The 15,683-nt window shown below is 36.5% G+C and overlaps 3 protein-coding genes and 2 long non-coding RNA genes across 27 annotated transcripts in view; 2 read left to right on the forward strand and 3 right to left on the reverse strand.

The window, feature by feature from the left end:
* Positions 3,298–7,314, forward strand: LOC104751607 (auxin efflux carrier component 6-like). The gene is made up of 7 exons (XM_010473575.1): positions 3,298–3,782; positions 4,079–4,713; positions 5,457–5,712; positions 5,804–5,889; positions 6,004–6,172; positions 6,672–6,737; positions 6,871–7,314. Exons 1-7 carry the CDS (start codon positions 3,352–3,354, stop codon positions 6,935–6,937), a joined length of 1,710 nt encoding a protein of 569 aa, XP_010471877.1. The 5' UTR covers positions 3,298–3,351; the 3' UTR covers positions 6,938–7,314.
* On the reverse strand, positions 5,928–6,596 carry LOC109129405. Its single transcript, XR_002035719.1, has 2 exons — positions 6,241–6,596; positions 5,928–6,147 (listed from the first exon to the last, which is right to left on the reverse strand). It is a non-coding gene; the product is annotated as an uncharacterized LOC109129405 (long non-coding RNA).
* Positions 8,049–10,112, forward strand: LOC104751610 (alcohol dehydrogenase class-P). The gene is made up of 7 exons (XM_010473597.1): positions 8,049–8,202; positions 8,325–8,461; positions 8,593–8,639; positions 8,730–9,214; positions 9,303–9,460; positions 9,549–9,710; positions 9,793–10,112. Exons 1-7 carry the CDS (start codon positions 8,166–8,168, stop codon positions 9,907–9,909), a joined length of 1,143 nt encoding a protein of 380 aa, XP_010471899.1. The 5' UTR covers positions 8,049–8,165; the 3' UTR covers positions 9,910–10,112.
* On the reverse strand, positions 10,036–12,001 carry LOC109124879. 2 transcript variants are annotated; one of them, XM_019238237.1, is made up of 6 exons: positions 11,870–12,001; positions 11,676–11,759; positions 11,047–11,598; positions 10,887–10,963; positions 10,523–10,807; positions 10,036–10,422 (listed from the first exon to the last, which is right to left on the reverse strand). In XM_019238237.1, exons 3-6 carry the CDS (start codon positions 11,447–11,449, stop codon positions 10,126–10,128), a joined length of 1,062 nt encoding a protein of 353 aa, XP_019093782.1. In that variant the 5' UTR covers positions 11,450–11,598; positions 11,676–11,759; positions 11,870–12,001; the 3' UTR covers positions 10,036–10,125. The 2 variants fall into 2 exon arrangements, with proteins under 2 accessions (XP_019093782.1, XP_019093781.1); XM_019238236.1 differs by having other exon boundaries at positions 11,047–11,759.
* LOC104751608 overlaps positions 12,005–15,683 on the reverse strand; it is a 9,402-nt gene continuing 5,723 nt past the window's right edge. For 7 of the 22 annotated variants that reach the window (XR_002035972.1, XR_002035967.1, XR_002035971.1 and 4 more), the window contains 17 exons: positions 15,512–15,631; positions 15,343–15,428; positions 15,135–15,227; positions 14,862–14,925; positions 14,624–14,797; positions 14,428–14,515; positions 14,256–14,329; positions 14,089–14,169; positions 13,894–13,994; positions 13,679–13,762; positions 13,440–13,589; positions 13,245–13,356; positions 12,965–13,140; positions 12,657–12,873; positions 12,338–12,575; positions 12,168–12,264; positions 12,027–12,064 (listed from right to left, as the gene is read on the reverse strand). This is a non-coding gene — a long non-coding RNA (uncharacterized LOC104751608). Of the gene's footprint in view, positions 12,065–12,167; positions 12,265–12,337; positions 12,576–12,656; positions 12,874–12,964; positions 13,141–13,244; positions 13,357–13,439; positions 13,590–13,673; positions 13,800–13,893; positions 13,995–14,088; positions 14,170–14,255; positions 14,330–14,427; positions 14,516–14,623; positions 14,798–14,861; positions 14,926–15,134; positions 15,228–15,342; positions 15,429–15,511; positions 15,632–15,683 lie in introns of those variants that run through there. The other 15 variants (XR_002035976.1, XR_002035975.1, XR_002035974.1 and 12 more) reach the window with 15 other exon arrangements.

The raw sequence follows: 15,683 nt of genomic DNA on the forward strand, positions 1-15,683 counted from the left end.
CTCTCTCTCTCTCTCTCTCTCTCTCTCTCTCTCTCCAATGACTGACTAGACCGGACACATTTTAGTTCTTGCCCCCTTTTCTCAGACCATTTTCTCACTCACTTGCCTTTTTTTTCCTTTTCTATAGTACATATTTTTATTTCTAAACACTTGTAGAGTGTTGTTCAAAGAAAAAGAAAGAAAAAAACACTTGTGTAGTGTGTAATTTAGAATTTTGAAATGAAACCATCATTTTTCGCACTTGAATTTGATTTGATTTTCTAACCTACCCCATAATCCCACTTCTATTCATATGTTCCTCTTTACTCGATCCCATGCGCTTCCTCTTAGTCTTCTTTCTCATCATCATATATATACCCTTCTTTTTACTATCTTTTTCCTCAGTTTTTTTTTTCGGTATGTTTAATATATTTAAATATGATTTTATACATATTTATGAAGACCTCGTTAATGTTTATTCGACGGTGTTTTCATACGTTTATATGTGTGTATACTTTGGTAGTAACGTAAAAAAGAGCCGAGGTGATATAATCTCACAATTTAATTTTATAGTGATAAAGACAACTTCACTCGAGAGAAACAAACTTGCTTATTCTGAATTTCTTTTGTCAGATTCATGTGTGTACTTATTATATATGCAGACAATATAAGGTTACAAGAGGCTTTAAATAATGTCATTAATTACCCATTGGGAAAAATAATCATAACTATACCTTATTTTATATAATATCCTAGAGAGCTCTTGTCTAGATATTTTGGTTAGACAGTAGGATTAGTTAATATTTATCTTAGGTTAGATATATAGGACAGAATAAAATATCCCAACTTTTTTGTAGCCTTTCGTTGACAAAATAATTTGTTTCTTTTATAAGAAAAAAGGTTACGTATGACTTAGTTCTTGCAATTGCCAAAAGGCTAAAGGCTTTTAAGCTTGAAAGCAAAAGGCTAACACTGTACGGCTCCACCCATTGCGCTAATATATCATTGATCTTAGATTCTATGAGATCTCCTTCGCTTTCTATATGTGTATATATACAATTTATGTATATCTATATGTGAATAAACTTAGAACAAGATAATCATTGTCCATATGTGGACCCTTTTCCTATAATCTAAATTGACATGTATGTAGCTAGTGTTACTAGTATTTCATTACGTACGTTTCCTATAGCTAGTGTTTATTAGAAGTTCCAAATAATTTATAATTTCAGATATGTTGCCGTTATTTAAGTTAGATGAGTAAAAGTGAGTAAACTTCATTATTAATAGTTTGATTTTGTATGAACTATTGATATCTGTTTCCTTTTTTTTTTTTTTTGGAAGCTGATATATATATATATATATATATGTCTTTTTCTTAAAGATGAATCATGATATTGTTCTTGAGTATCGAGATTTTATGGTCGAAGAATTTTTTTTTTGGACAAAATGGTCCAAAGATATACACCAAACAAGTTGTATGAGATTCATCACACACACACACAAAAAAAAAATCCTACCAGAAACAAGACTTTTAAGCGTAAGCAAGGAAGAAAACAAAAGAGTTAGGGAAATAATTTGGGTGAAAGCCTATTTCGACAAAGCACTTAGTGTACGAGTTTTGGATAAGCAAATGTTGTTTTTATAATTACTATGTTGCCCGAGTTTGCTGCAAATTAATTTTTAGTTGGGTGATGCAAAAAGTGAAAAAAAAATACTGTAAACCTATGGACTCCCACCAATCATATATATATCCGTTCTATTTCCTATTTAATGTCAACACTTTTAAGTTTCGTAGCGACGAAAAATAGATTGTAAGGCACTGGTTTTTGTAGTAATAAAGAAGATATGTGGATTTGGTATATTCTACTCGGATTACGATAAATAGCTATATATAGCCCTTAATTTAGTTTCTCATTGTAAAATACACCAAATGCAACAAACTTAACCATAAGTAAGAGAGAGAAAAAGAGTTAGATAGATAGAAAGGGTGAAAAAAGCTCACTTAGGCAGCAAACCATATACATAGTATTTTTGGGTAAACAAAATGGATATATTTTAATTTATTAGGTTGCCAATTTTTTATTTTATTATAGAGTTTTCGAAGGAAGATTTATGCGTCTGTCTAAAAAATTGAAATGGGGAAAAAAAAATGTTGACAATATTCTATGCAAAGTTGAAAGTACTACGAATATGTCATAACAGCATTCTCGATGTTAACAATAACAATAGACATATTGTTTTATTAACCACTGTAACTTTTTTTTTCATCTTTATTTTATTTTTTTCCTCGTGTTACTTATATTTTTGGTACCAATAAATCATTGCTACATTCCAAAAAGAAGTACGTTACTATATTTAAATTCAACGGCATGTGTCAAAAGCTACTTAAGCTTAGAACTGATTACATGCACACAATCCTAACGTGTGTGTGTGTGGACGACATACTTGTTAGGTGAAAATTTCGTTTGACAGCTACTTAATTATTAATTCGATGTTTCCCCTGATGTTATTTAATTTGCTATTCGTTGTTGTTTACGTATTAGCTAAATACTAGCGTTCCTAATTAATCATTTAATCTACTTTTAAGGTTTTAACGTATATTAAAAAAATAATGAAAATGAATATATATGAATATATATATATATAGTTATACATGTTATTTCTGTGATTAACAATTTTTTTAACTCTAAACCAATAATATTCAATTATTTTTTTTATTTTTTTACAATTCATCATTAATAGTTAATAAAAAAACATAAAAACTTTGAAAGTGTATTCTCTTTAAAAAAAAATTCTAAATTTTAATTAATTAGGAATAGAGGGAGTAATACACTAAAGAGAAGCAATATATACTGCAGAGCATAAATATTATAAACAAGTTATTCTAATTATTCTTATAAACTCTTTATCCAATCAAATTTTTGTTTGGATAAAGTGTTTATAAGAACCTGGTTTGGATTACCAATCAAATTTTTGTTTTCATTAATTTTAATTGTTAAGTTGACAAAAAAGTAACAAATCAACTAATTAATTTTAAAATTGTCAGAATTTTAGAGGTTAATTTAATGGAGATACAGAAAAAAAATAAAGTGTTTCATTAGATAGATTTTCAAACTATATAGTAGTATGTCTTTAAAACCTTTAATTAATTAAACTTAATTCTAATCTCCACTAGGAATCACAATGACTTGTATAACCGCAAATCACCAATGTCTATGATAACCACTTGTCCCTCCCCAATGCAAATATCGAACTAAGTAAGGGGTAATCTCGTCAACAAGTCCCTATATAACAAAACATACACATCTGGCACATAACTTAACCTATACACCTTAATTAACCAAGAAGAATTAGAAGGCAAAGCAAAAGATGATCACGGGAAACGAATTTTACGCGGTGATGTGTGCCATGGCACCACTCTACTTCGCCATGTTCGTGGCTTATGGATCGGTGAAGTGGTGGAAGATCTTCACGGCGACGCAATGTTCCGGAATCAACCGTTTTGTCTCGGTTTTCGCCGTACCGATCCTCTCTTTCCACTTCATCTCACAAAATAACCCTTACAAAATGGACACTATGTTCATCCTCTCTGACACTTTGTCCAAAATCTTCGTCTTCGTTTTGCTCTCTCTATGGGCCTTTTTCTTCAAATCCGGTGGTCTTGACTGGCTTATCACTCTCTTCTCAATCGCCACTCTCCCTAACACTCTTGTCATGGGCATCCCTTTGCTTCAAGCCATGTATGGAGATTACACTCAAAACCTCATGGTCCAACTCGTTGTTCTTCAATGCATCATTTGGTACGTTTTCAAACTTATATCCGCTATTTATTCATTAACCTTCTGACTGGTTAGCAAAACCCGCATAATGGTAAGTTTGTGGTTTCACATCATTTAACTACTCATTTTGTAACCAAAATCAAATGAGTTACTCTAGGATTATTTCTATTTCAATCAAATACTTTTACTAATCTGAGCTTATAGTCTAGGATTATTTCTATTTCAATCAAATACTTTTACTAATCCGAGCTTATAGAATAGTTTTATTTTATTTTGCTAGTTGAATTATTTAACTATGTTTATATATGTATATATAGGTATACCCTACTACTCTTCCTCTTCGAACTCCGGGCAGCTAGGTTGCTCATCCGAGCCGAGTTTCCGGGTGAAGCAGCCGGGTCAATCGCCAAGATCCAAGTCGACGATGACGTCATCTCCTTGGACGGCATGGATCCGCTCCGTACAGAAACAGAAACCGATGTCAACGGTCGGATCAGGCTAAGGATCCGACGGTCCATATCATCCGTACCGGATTCTGTTATGTCCTCCTCCTTATGTCTAACCCCTCGAGCCTCTAACCTTTCCAACGCCGAGATTTTCTCCGTCAACACTCCTAATAACCGTTTCTTTAGCGGCGGAGGAGGAAGCGGTACGCTTCAGTTTTATAACGGTAATAACGAGATCATGTTTTGTAACGGAGATCTAGGCGCGTTCGGGTTTACTCGACCCGGATACGGTGCAAGTCCTAGGAGGCTCTCTGGTTACGCTTCCTCGGATGCTTACTCGTTGCAGCCAACGCCACGTGCCTCCAACTTTAACGAGCTTGACGTTAACGGAAACGGTACACCGGTTTGGATGAAATCTCCCGTCGCCGGGAGAATATACCGGCAATCTTCGCCGAAGATGATGTGGGAGTCTGGTCAGAGACATGTAGCTAAGGATCATATCAATGGTACGTTATTCTTTACAAAGATGTGTCGTTTTCGTTTTTCGTAAGCACTGACACGACGCCGTTTGGTCATTTTCCGTCAACTTTATTGTATCATATTGGTTCTTTCCAAATATTTTGATGAATAGAAAAACATTGAGAGACTACATAAAATGCAGCTTTTTCAGATATAAACTTAGCTTTTGTCTTTTATTAAACCAAATCCCTAGGAGTAGACTAATTAAAATTCAACCTAATTTTACATTAGAAAAATGTTACTTAACAAAATCACTAAATCCCAATTAATTATTTTTATAGATTTTATATTTTGTGTGCATACTTTCGAATTTTGCTAGGTTTGATTTATTCATTTCGTGTTTTTTGAGCTTAAGATTCTAATAAAACAACATGATGAAGCATGTAAACAAACCGGACCCATCATACCACCCCCAACCTTACTATAATCAATAAAATCACCAAAATGGTCAACATAATGTTGACTTTTTGTTTCCCATGATTTTTCCAATTTTCTCAATGCTATCATTTTCTCCCAGCACGTGTGTAATCATCAGCGAAACCGACGCATGGTTTTATAATTCTTTTCTTATAGCTTTTGTTTGTTTCATACTTTCATTACTAAATTCCGTAACCATCATTAACAAGACGACTTATCATTAGTTGCTTTGAAAAATATATATTAAGTTTTTTCCTAATTACTTAGTGTCTGTATTTGCTGACGAGTATACATTATATGATTAATAAATCAGTGCCAGAGAAGGAGATCAGCTTCAGAGACGCACTTAAGGCTGCACCACATACTGCGGCAGCCGGTTGTACTGCTTCCATGGAAGAAGGAGCCGCTGAAAAAGACACAACTCCGGCGGCTGATATAGGCAAGCAAGAAATGCCAAGTGCCGCTGTTATGGTGCGACTCATATTAACAGTCGTGGGACGCAAGCTTTCAAGAAACCCTAACACATATTCCAGCCTCTTAGGACTAATCTGGTCACTTATATCCTTCAAGTGAGTAAACAATTACTTAAATCTCTGATCTATAATTATTGAATTGATTGTTTATAACTTTTATCGTATTCTCTATATAAATAATGAGCAGATGGAATATAGCGATGCCAAGTATAGTGGCATTCTCGATAAAGATCATCTCAGATGCAGGTCTTGGGATGGCTATGTTTAGTTTAGGTATGACCATGTCCTTATTAAACATATAGAAAATAATCTGCACCAAATTTTATTATTTCTTAAAAAAAAAAGAAGTATACAATATTGATATTCAACAAATTTTCAAAATTACAGGTCTGTTCATGGCGCTGCAGCCAAAGATGATCGCTTGTGGGACAAAGAAAGCGATAATAGGGATGTTGATCAGGTTCATCTCAGGTCCTCTTTTCATGGCTGCTGCTTCCCTTCTTGTCGGATTGAGAGGTTCTAGGTTACACGCTGCCATCGTACAGGTAAAAGTTTGGTTATACCCAAATATGTTTTATCTTTAGAGAGTTTGCCAACTTTAATTTAGAGATATATATATAGTACCATAATATTGTTGGAAGAAAAATACATGTTGATGGAGAGAGAGTGTTTAATAACTTGGAAAAGAATTAGAATTTTCGTAAGGGTAAGGAGATGGTCACAAAAAGACAGAAGGTTATATAGCTTCCAACACTACAAATATCTAACATACTTTAATTATAAATTTAAACCTTTCTACCAATATCTAGTTTTTTATATGTTACAAAAGTATCTAGATATTTGTTAAGATTCAGATATTATTTCGCAGTAATGATATTTTTGGATGTCTTTAGAGAAACTCTAGAATTTGGATTAAGTTTGGGGCTTCGTCCAAAGGCTATAAATGTCTCGTTGTTTATTAAAAAATTAAATTAATGATGAGGCCGGTATATATGATTTTTTTTTTTTTTTTTTTTTTTTTTTTTTTTTTTTTTTTTTTTTTTTTTTTTTTTTTTTTNAGGGATAGTACCGTTTGTGTTTGCGAGGGAGTACGGTTTGCATCCAGACTTGCTCAGTACATTGTGAGTTTTCTTGCTTTTTTATTTTTATATTTTGGTTCCAGCTTTTTTACAGTAACGGTTTAAATGGTTTTAAACTGTGGGAATTTGATTAATGTGAAATTTAATTGTGAGTTATTGGTGATTTTGTTTTCAGGGTTATCTTTGGTATGATAGTATCTTTACCGGTAACTATTCTCTACTACGTGCTCTTGGGCCTATGATTCACACAACACATTGACATCGAAGATATGATCCATGAATAAAAAGAGAGGAGCGGAAATAGAGAGAGAGTCGTGAGCTCTTGTTCTTGATCAAGAGCTTGTGAAAAGATTAACTGTTAAATTGTTGAATCAAAGTACTCGTAGATGGTTAGGAGAATATTTTCTCGTTATGTACTAGATAATTGATATTAAACATTGATCACATGGAGAGTAACGTAAGTAGCGATGTAGCAGAGGCTTAAGTTAGGGAATCGATCGTGAATATTATTTCCACGTTGATTCCTGCGAACTGTATGATTTTGTGATGTATAGTGAACGCATATGATTCATATAGGATAGGAATCATCATAGAGATTCTTGTCATGGACAACACTATATATCACACCAAATTTAGCATATACACATATATATATATACAACTAAAAAAGTAGGACAATGGTCTATGATTTGTGTAGTTATGAGTCAATATCATATACATGCATGTGTATTAGAAGTCGGCCTTTACCTATATTATTACACCGTTTAAAATCAGACAATTTTTGTTATAATACTGTCATTCTACTTATAGTTCGTATGATATTTTCTTTAACTCCTAAAAAAAAGTTACGTATAAATCTATGATATTAAAACTAACTAAAACCCCGAATTCCTCAATTAGTCGGGTTTGAATATAATTCAAAAGTATAATTGATGACTTGAGAGTGATGGCCAAGATTATAATTAAGAGCCAACGATATGATCTTTCAAATTTGTGAAGTATTATTACAAAGAAAAAATATCCCAACACTTGATGACCAAGAATAGTACTCTATTAAAAGATCCCAATTAAGGTGAAACCGCCCGAAACAAAACCATACGACGGGTGCAAAAGATTACTGCTTTTAAACACCACGGCGTGACCATCAAGGACTAAAGACCAGCTTTAATTAAGAAAGCCACGTCGACGAATACTGGTGACGACAAGTGGAAGAGCGTTCGAGAGAACAAAGCAAAACCAAAGACGCCCCTAGTTTCTTAAACTTGTCGACAAAGAAAATTACAATTTAATTTTAATTATAAACACTAATTAATATTCCAGTGGCGTTTCTGTAATATGTACTTTTAATCCCATTTACCATCATCTGTATATAAAATATCTTCTCTGCTTCTCTCTTCACATCATCACACAATTCACAAATCACACAGAACTACTTCAAAAAAAAAAGATCCAAGTTCTTCACTGTTGATAATGTCAACCACCACCGGACAGATCATTCGATGCAAAGGTTTTTTATTTTTATTTTTTTGTTGTTAATGATATTGTTATGAACTTATGATCATGAATCCACAGATTTTTTTTTATGTTGAAATAACAAAAAACGGTATCGTTTTTGTTGCGAATGCGCAGCTGCTGTGGCATGGGAAGCCGGAAAGCCACTGGTGATGGAGGAAGTAGAGGTTGCTCCACCGCAGAAACACGAAGTTCGTATCAAGATTCTCTTCACTTCCCTCTGTCACACCGATGTTTACTTCTGGGAAGCTAAGGTTTTAATTTAATTAATTAATCACTCCAAATTCATAATCAAGTTCTAATTTTTTTTTCATCACAGAAGTTTCAAGAACTCTTTTTTTTTCTTTTTTTTTTTTTTTTTTTTTTTCCGCNTTCTATTCCGCAGGGACAAACACCGTTGTTTCCTCGTATCTTCGGTCATGAAGCTGGAGGGTATTAACTTAAAACCAGAGTCTTCTTCATTATGAGGTTGTAGAGTTTTATACAGAGATTTTGATGTTTGGTTCTTGCTTGGTTGTTTAGGATTGTTGAGAGTGTTGGAGAAGGAGTGACTGATCTTCAACCAGGAGATCATGTTTTACCCATCTTCACCGGAGAGTGTGGAGATTGTCCTCACTGTCACTCTGAGGAGTCCAACATGTGTGATCTTCTCAGGATCAACACTGAGCGAGGCGGGATGATTCACGACGGTGAATCAAGATTCTCCATTAAGGGCAAACCGATTCATCATTTCCTCGGGACATCCACGTTTAGTGAGTACACTGTGGTTCACTCTGGTCAGGTCGCTAAGATCAATCCGGATGCTCCTCTAGACAAAGTCTGTATCGTCAGTTGTGGTTTATCCACTGGGTTAGGAGCTACTTTGAATGTGGCTAAACCCAAAAAAGGTCAAAGTGTCGCTATCTTCGGACTCGGTGCTGTTGGTTTAGCCGCTGCTGAAGGTGCTAGAATCGCTGGTGCTTCTAGGATCATTGGTGTTGATCTTAACCCCAGCAGATTTGATCAAGGTAGGATCATTGGTGTTGATCTTAGGACTGTGTTGTTCTCGATTCTCCAGTCTCGCTTACATTGAGCTTGATATGTTTGTTGTTGCAGCTAAGAAATTCGGTGTGACCGAGTTTGTGAACCCAAAGGACCATGACAAACCAGTTCAACAGGTGATCGCTGAAATGACCAATGGTGGGGTGGACAGGAGTGTGGAGTGTACAGGAAGCGTTCAGGCCATGATTCAAGCATTTGAATGTGTTCATGATGTAAGCTTCCCCTTCACATTGATTTGGACCAAACCTATCATATCTTACATTGTGCATATATGAACTTATACATATGATGTTGTTTCAGGGCTGGGGTGTTGCGGTGCTAGTCGGTGTGCCAAGCAAAGACGATGCCTTCAAGTCTCATCCCATGAATTTCTTGAATGAGAGGACTCTAAAGGGTACTTTCTTTGGGAACTACAAACCCAAAACTGACATTCCCGGGGTTGTCGAAAAGTACATGAACAAGGTAATGTGAAGACCGGATCTTTTAGTGCCAACTTTGATTATATATACCAATGTTCTGATGATTGTTTTATTTACGAAATTAGGAGCTGGAGATTGAGAAATTCATCACTCACACAGTACCATTCTCAGAGATCAACAAGGCCTTTGATTACATGTTGAAGGGAGAGAGTATCCGTTGCATCATCACGATGGGTGCTTGAAGCCATTCTCTAGCCAATGCTGATGTCTACTTGTGTTTTAGTTTGCCTTTATGCACTTAGAGCAATAAAAGATATACATCTCCTACTACTTCTCTTTATTTCTCTGTCTCCTCAAGTTAGTCATTGTCGTGTCTAATCTATTACGTATCGTTGTAATAGACTTTCTATTGAGATTTTAATATAAACTAAAAGACAATTCCTTATGACTGTGTTCTCTCAACATTCAGAATGCAAACGGACTAACCTTAGTGACTCGAAAGCCGTATCGAGTCGCCATTCTCTTTGCTTCTTGCTCAAAGGTCTGCCTTTGCCTGCCTTTTCTCGGTTTACTCGAATGTCAGCTATCCCCCAAATACAGCTTTTGGTTTCCACATCGAAAGAAACCAACCTGAAAATACCATCACCTTCAGTCTCACTGTCCTCGTTAGTGTACCTCACATACATGGGCCTATCCTTATACCGATCAAGATCCTGCGGAACTCTTACCACCCTTTCGACACCAGGAGATAAAACCTGTGCAAAAAGGTTCAAACCTTTGTTGAGTCAATGAACCAAACTCCATGAGACAAAACTGATGTGAAAAGGAAATCAAAAGGCTAACTAATCAAGTAACCTCTAGAGAGATATTGTCCGGTATAGACTTGGCGAGTTCGGCTTCAGCCAATTTTGCTCTGTATATTGTTGAATATGCTTCAATATCTTCCATCGTTGGGGAACCAAACTTGCTAGTGAGCCGCTCGATTCTCACTTGTATGGTTGAATTAGGCAGAGTCTTGAAGGCATAAATGCCTAACTCACCTTCAAAAGACTCGCATACTCTCTCAGCTAATGCCAATGCTTCTTTGTCCCATAACGTTCCAGCAAGTTTAATGCCTCCTCCACCACCTCCATCTCCAGCCTTCAAGAGATCAAATCCTTAGATAAAGAGATGCATAAAGGATTTATATTTTCTTAAATTCAGGCGTAAGTAGACTTACATAGAGTTCTTCCTCCTCGCTCTCATCGAATTCAAAGTCATCGTCGTCTTCGTCGTATTCACCATCCGTTAGTAACTCTGTACAATCAAGAATGTCACCAGTAAAGTGTTTGATTATAAAATGGTTGAATTCGAACACCAAAACGGGAACCAAAACGCACCGTCTTGAATCTCTTCGGGAAGAACTAGCTCATCTTCTTCTTCTTCTTCATCTTGAAAGAGAGATTCTTCGACTTTGTTCGGATTAGGTTCAACGATACTCGGATTAGGTTCAACGATACTCGTTTTCCTCTTACTCTTCTTCGCGTGAGTCACGAAGGACGAGTTTGGAATCCGACGAAACGGCGCCGCCGGAAATCGAAGACTCGTCGTTGAACGGAAACGATTGACGGCGGAAAAACTACTTATGCAGAAAGCAGGCAAAACTGAAATTCTAGGACAGGATTGATTCGGTCGGAAACAACAAATCGAATCCATCTTCTCCGGCAAGTGAAGAACTGAAGAAGAGACTGGTTTCTCGATTGGTGAGGCCATTTTTTTGCGGTTAAAAAAACTCCGGTTCATCGCTACAATCAATTTCAGATGTTCGGTTCGGTTCGGTTCGGTTCGGTAGAATAAATAGAGTTGGATTTTATGTTCAACTTGAAGGTTTGGGCTTCAAAGCAAGGGATAGACTTCGCCAACTTCGGAAGAACTGTGCTGGAAAGAACAAGCTGTGGAACAAGCTTTCAAGGTATGTTCATTGCTACCTACTTATCCAAACGATTTGAGTCCCAATAAAGTTCCTTACAACTTATCTATTGTTTGTGTTTCTCAAGGGAAGACCATAAGCCATTGTTTCGGTAGTCACTCTCCCGAATGTTTCATCAACTCCCTGTTTCACAAGTTGAATAACGCATCAAATAGCATCTGATAGTGTCAAATAGCATTTGATAGTGTATGCTTTGGATGCATCCATAAAAGGATCAAGATGTGAAAGATTACCTGGAAGTTTGTTACGTAAAACTAGGCAACACAGGACAAGGAGTTTCCATTGTTTAACAAAAAGTTCAACATTTCCTTAATCTATGTGCAACTTTGTTGTCTTGGACGGTCCCAACTGATCCAAGAATAAGTTTATGTGTTACGTTGCCAGACACCAACAGCATTATTTCCTGTAGACCAGCTGCGTTGCTGGTTCTGGATTAAGAATCGACATAAATCAGTGATGAGGAGGAGCTAATTTCAGTCATGCAGTGAGATATGGAGTGAATCAATCTGATATTCTAACAATTTGGCTGACCTGTCTTGAGTTTGCATCATCTAGCTTTTGCCTTTCGATGGCTTGACTTTCCATAATCAGTTTGGTAGTGCTAGCTATGTTTTTCACACTCGTTTCCCTGTAATGAGGCAATCAACAAACACAAAAAAAAAAAAAACAGAACAAAGTTTACCGCACCTCCAAGGATTTACCTCCAAAATAGTAGGCTTGTGGCCCTTTTCAACAGAACAAAATTTACCGCACCTTTGCGTAGCAATCTCAAATGCAACATGAGCCATGTGATCAACTTAAGCATAATCAGAAACAAAAATGCTATTGAGCAACTCCTACAATAACCAGACGTCAAAAAATTGAAGAGTAGGTCTCGGTACAAAATCTAACTCAGCAGCACTCCGCTATGAGAATCGACGTAGGCCACAGGTTCCGGACCTGTAACAGCGATTTCAAGATTTATAAAACCAAAGAAAATCAGAAATCTGGTAGCACATGAATGATAATGTAAATAGTAACTTTCCCAGCTCAGGTAGAATAGGAGGCACCACTACATAAAGCTGTGAGACCTAGCGAGCTGAAACACCTGTGATCCCAGGCTTCCCAGAAACCTGCAAAAGAAATATTGGGTAGTTGGGGCAAGTAGTAGGTCGTACCTTTCAACCAGCTTCATGGAGATATTGTGTAGTCTTTCCCGAACCAGTGTCTCCCACAATGACAAGAACCAACCTTGGCCCTATAAGCACAAAACAATCACATATATAGATAACTAAACCTTAATTGTAACTGTAACCAAAAAAAGAAGAAGTCAAAAGTTGCAGAACCACCTGTGATCCCCACGCTTTGGACGAGAAGTTGGCAAAGATCCCATAAAACCAACACCAAGAACCAGATATTCTAAAACACCAAATAAAGGAAGTTAGACAGCTTAAGTAAGAGCCCGATTGAAGGCTAACAAGGCCATCTCCTTGGCCATTGCTTGGGTGCAGTATTGGCTCGTAACCTGAGAGAGAGAGGGAGAGAGCAAACATTATTGAAATTTATTTCTCCAAAAACAACCCAATTGGGATGCTTTTTAGACTTGCGGTGGAGACGGACACAGCTTACCGAGTTCCATCCACCAAGGCACGAAATCCAGTACTGAGATGGTCGTATAATTTCTTGAATTTTTGCCACCAGTGTATCCTCCCCTTCTGCTGGGTCTTCGAACTTCTGAGACCTGCAATTTCCATATTCCGTTTAATTAGAGCGCTATGTAACAAATCCAAAGATAAACTGAGGGGAAACAAGTGGTTTCCTTACACTTAGCATTAGGAAAGATCTCCCAAGCGGTGCTTGATGAGATTGTGTAAGTAATCATTTGACATATATAACACACATCCAGAAATTTTCCGTTGTTTGGCGAACACAACGTACTAAATTTTCAGGTCGCTGTTGGCAGTATCGACACACCTGACAACAAAACAACCACCCCATAAAGATACGTGAAGAAAACTGACACAAGATCTAAACAACATGAAAATGCTAAAAAAAAACCTTACTGGACAAGGAGAATCTGGCCAATTAGAAATACTTGAGCAATGGACGGCATGCCAGCATTCCAATGCTTCCTGTGATCATTGAAGCTTAACCAGAAAATATATCAACAGTAATGGTCTCAAACTGCATATATATGAAACAATCAACCCATAGTAATTATTTACACAATTTTCAAAAGAATCATCAAGGCTGACTATAGTTTGGCCAAAGAATTTACCTGTTGGCGGGTCATCGCAGCATTGTCAACATACATATGTTACAGCTCAGCATCAGGATATTCAGAGGCTCTCTTACTCGTTTCTTCCATAAAATTGAGGCCTGCAGAGAACAAATAGCATTAGCATCAGTGTTATATGTGTTGCACATGAAACAAGAGAGATGAAAACAAGTAAAAGAAATCGTAATTATCAACCATAGAGATCAGCTTTATCAGCAGAACACAGCTTGCGCGTTTCTGAGCAGTCTCCAAGACAACACGAGCAATTCTATCAATCTGAGTAACATTAGAAATGCTTTAAAGGATTAGTCCATATGAGAGAGAAGAGGGTTTGCCAATAAACTAGAGGTCTGAGAACAAACCCTGAGCGAGTAAATTGGACCATAGATAGACATGGTTTTGAGTTCGAAGCTCCAGGAACCCTAATTCTCCATACCTAGAAGAGAAACATCATAAAACAAAAATCTCAGTCTCCATCTAAATTGTAAACAAGAAGCAAAAAACAACAACTTTTAAAAGACAAATTCGACTCACAATGCATGTGCTTGCTTCGGTAAGAGTAACTTGATATTTCCTGCGGCTTGCTTTGTGTTGTAGCTACTGGTTCTAATAGCTCTCTATCCTGCAATAATAAGAACAGTTAAATAAGTAGTTGAACTTAAATAATAGTGAAGACCCCATCAGATCAAATGTATGAACAATATGCAGATTCAGAATGAAAGAGATATACCTCAGCCATTTCATCTCTCTCTCTCTCTCCACAACCAACATACTCAACGGCATGGTGAGATAAAACCTCATGAGCTCTTTCATCTGGGGACTACCATATCCCAGCATGAGTCAAAAATTTGCAGCAAAACCCAAAGAATCATCTAATGGAATGATGCTACCATCCTTGTACATCCTGCAATGTTGATTCATGAAACTAGAGGTCACAAAAACACAAAGCAGAGACATGAACTACGAACCTGGCACAGCCGCACGATGAGACAACTCTTTTTCACAGCGCCTCAACTTGCTCTTTCCTCTTTCCTACATGGAAGTACACCTTTAATAAAAAATCGCTTTTGAAGAAACAAAGGACAACTTTCACAGGAAAATAAGAAAAGACAAAGTATGTTCTCAACAAGCTAACAGTTCTCGGTTAAGGAATAACACACACACACACACACACCAATTTGTAAGAAATATGTGCGTTTTAGTACTACGTGCTGCAAGTTAGGGAAAGTAGTAGGTCGTACCTCTCAAACCAGCTCCATGGAGATATTGTTTGTGATAATTGTATAGTCTTACCCGAACCAGTGTCTCCCTCAATGAGAAGAACCAACTTTACTCTATAAGCACAAAGCAATCACATATAGATAATTAAACTTTAAATTGTAATAGTAACCAAAAAAAATGCAAATTCATTTATCCAATTTTTATTTGAACCAGTTTATGATTTGATACCTTTTTAAGCACGTAGGCGACGCAGAGAGGACAAATACAAGCCATCGAAACTGTCACCAACCGATCAAAGCATCCTCCTCCACAATCTAAAATTAACAGAGCCAAGTTGAGTTAAAAGTCGCATGAACATAATAAAAAAAACCTTGAATAATCAATTTAGAAACCGAACTCTAGAAGAGCAACATGAGTAAGAGAGTGATGATTGGAGCAAGGAACCCATGAGGACGCCTGAAGACAATTACATGGATTAGAATACTGATGATTGGATCATGGTTTGCTTCCAAAAGACCTGCAAAACGAAGAAAGAACCGTAAGGAACAAAAAAAAAAAAAAAAAAAAAA

The sequence above is a fragment of the Camelina sativa genome, chromosome 16 (genome assembly GCF_000633955.1).
Source record: "Camelina sativa cultivar DH55 chromosome 16, Cs, whole genome shotgun sequence".
Lineage (NCBI taxonomy): Eukaryota > Viridiplantae > Streptophyta > Magnoliopsida > Brassicales > Brassicaceae > Camelina > Camelina sativa.

Excerpts from the sequence above, each read along its gene's own strand:
- LOC104751610 (XM_010473597.1), top strand. The coding sequence starts at position 8,166 with ATGTCAACCACCACCGGACAGATCATTCGATGCAAAG. Across the intron at positions 8,203-8,324 it reads ACAGATCATTCGATGCAAAG|CTGCTGTGGCATGGGAAGCC; the intron begins GTTTTTTATTTT and ends GCGAATGCGCAG. Across the intron at positions 9,215-9,302 it reads CCCCAGCAGATTTGATCAAG|CTAAGAAATTCGGTGTGACC; the intron begins GTAGGATCATTG and ends TTGTTGTTGCAG.
- LOC109124879 (XM_019238237.1), bottom strand. The coding sequence starts at position 11,449 with ATGAACCGGAGTTTTTTTAACCGCAAAAAAATGGCCTCACCAATCGAG. Across the intron at positions 10,808-10,886 it reads GCGAGGAGGAAGAACTCTAT|GCTGGAGATGGAGGTGGTGG; the intron begins GTAAGTCTACTT and ends GATCTCTTGAAG. Across the intron at positions 10,423-10,522 it reads CGGACAATATCTCTCTAGAG|GTTTTATCTCCTGGTGTCGA; the intron begins GTTACTTGATTA and ends CTTTTTGCACAG.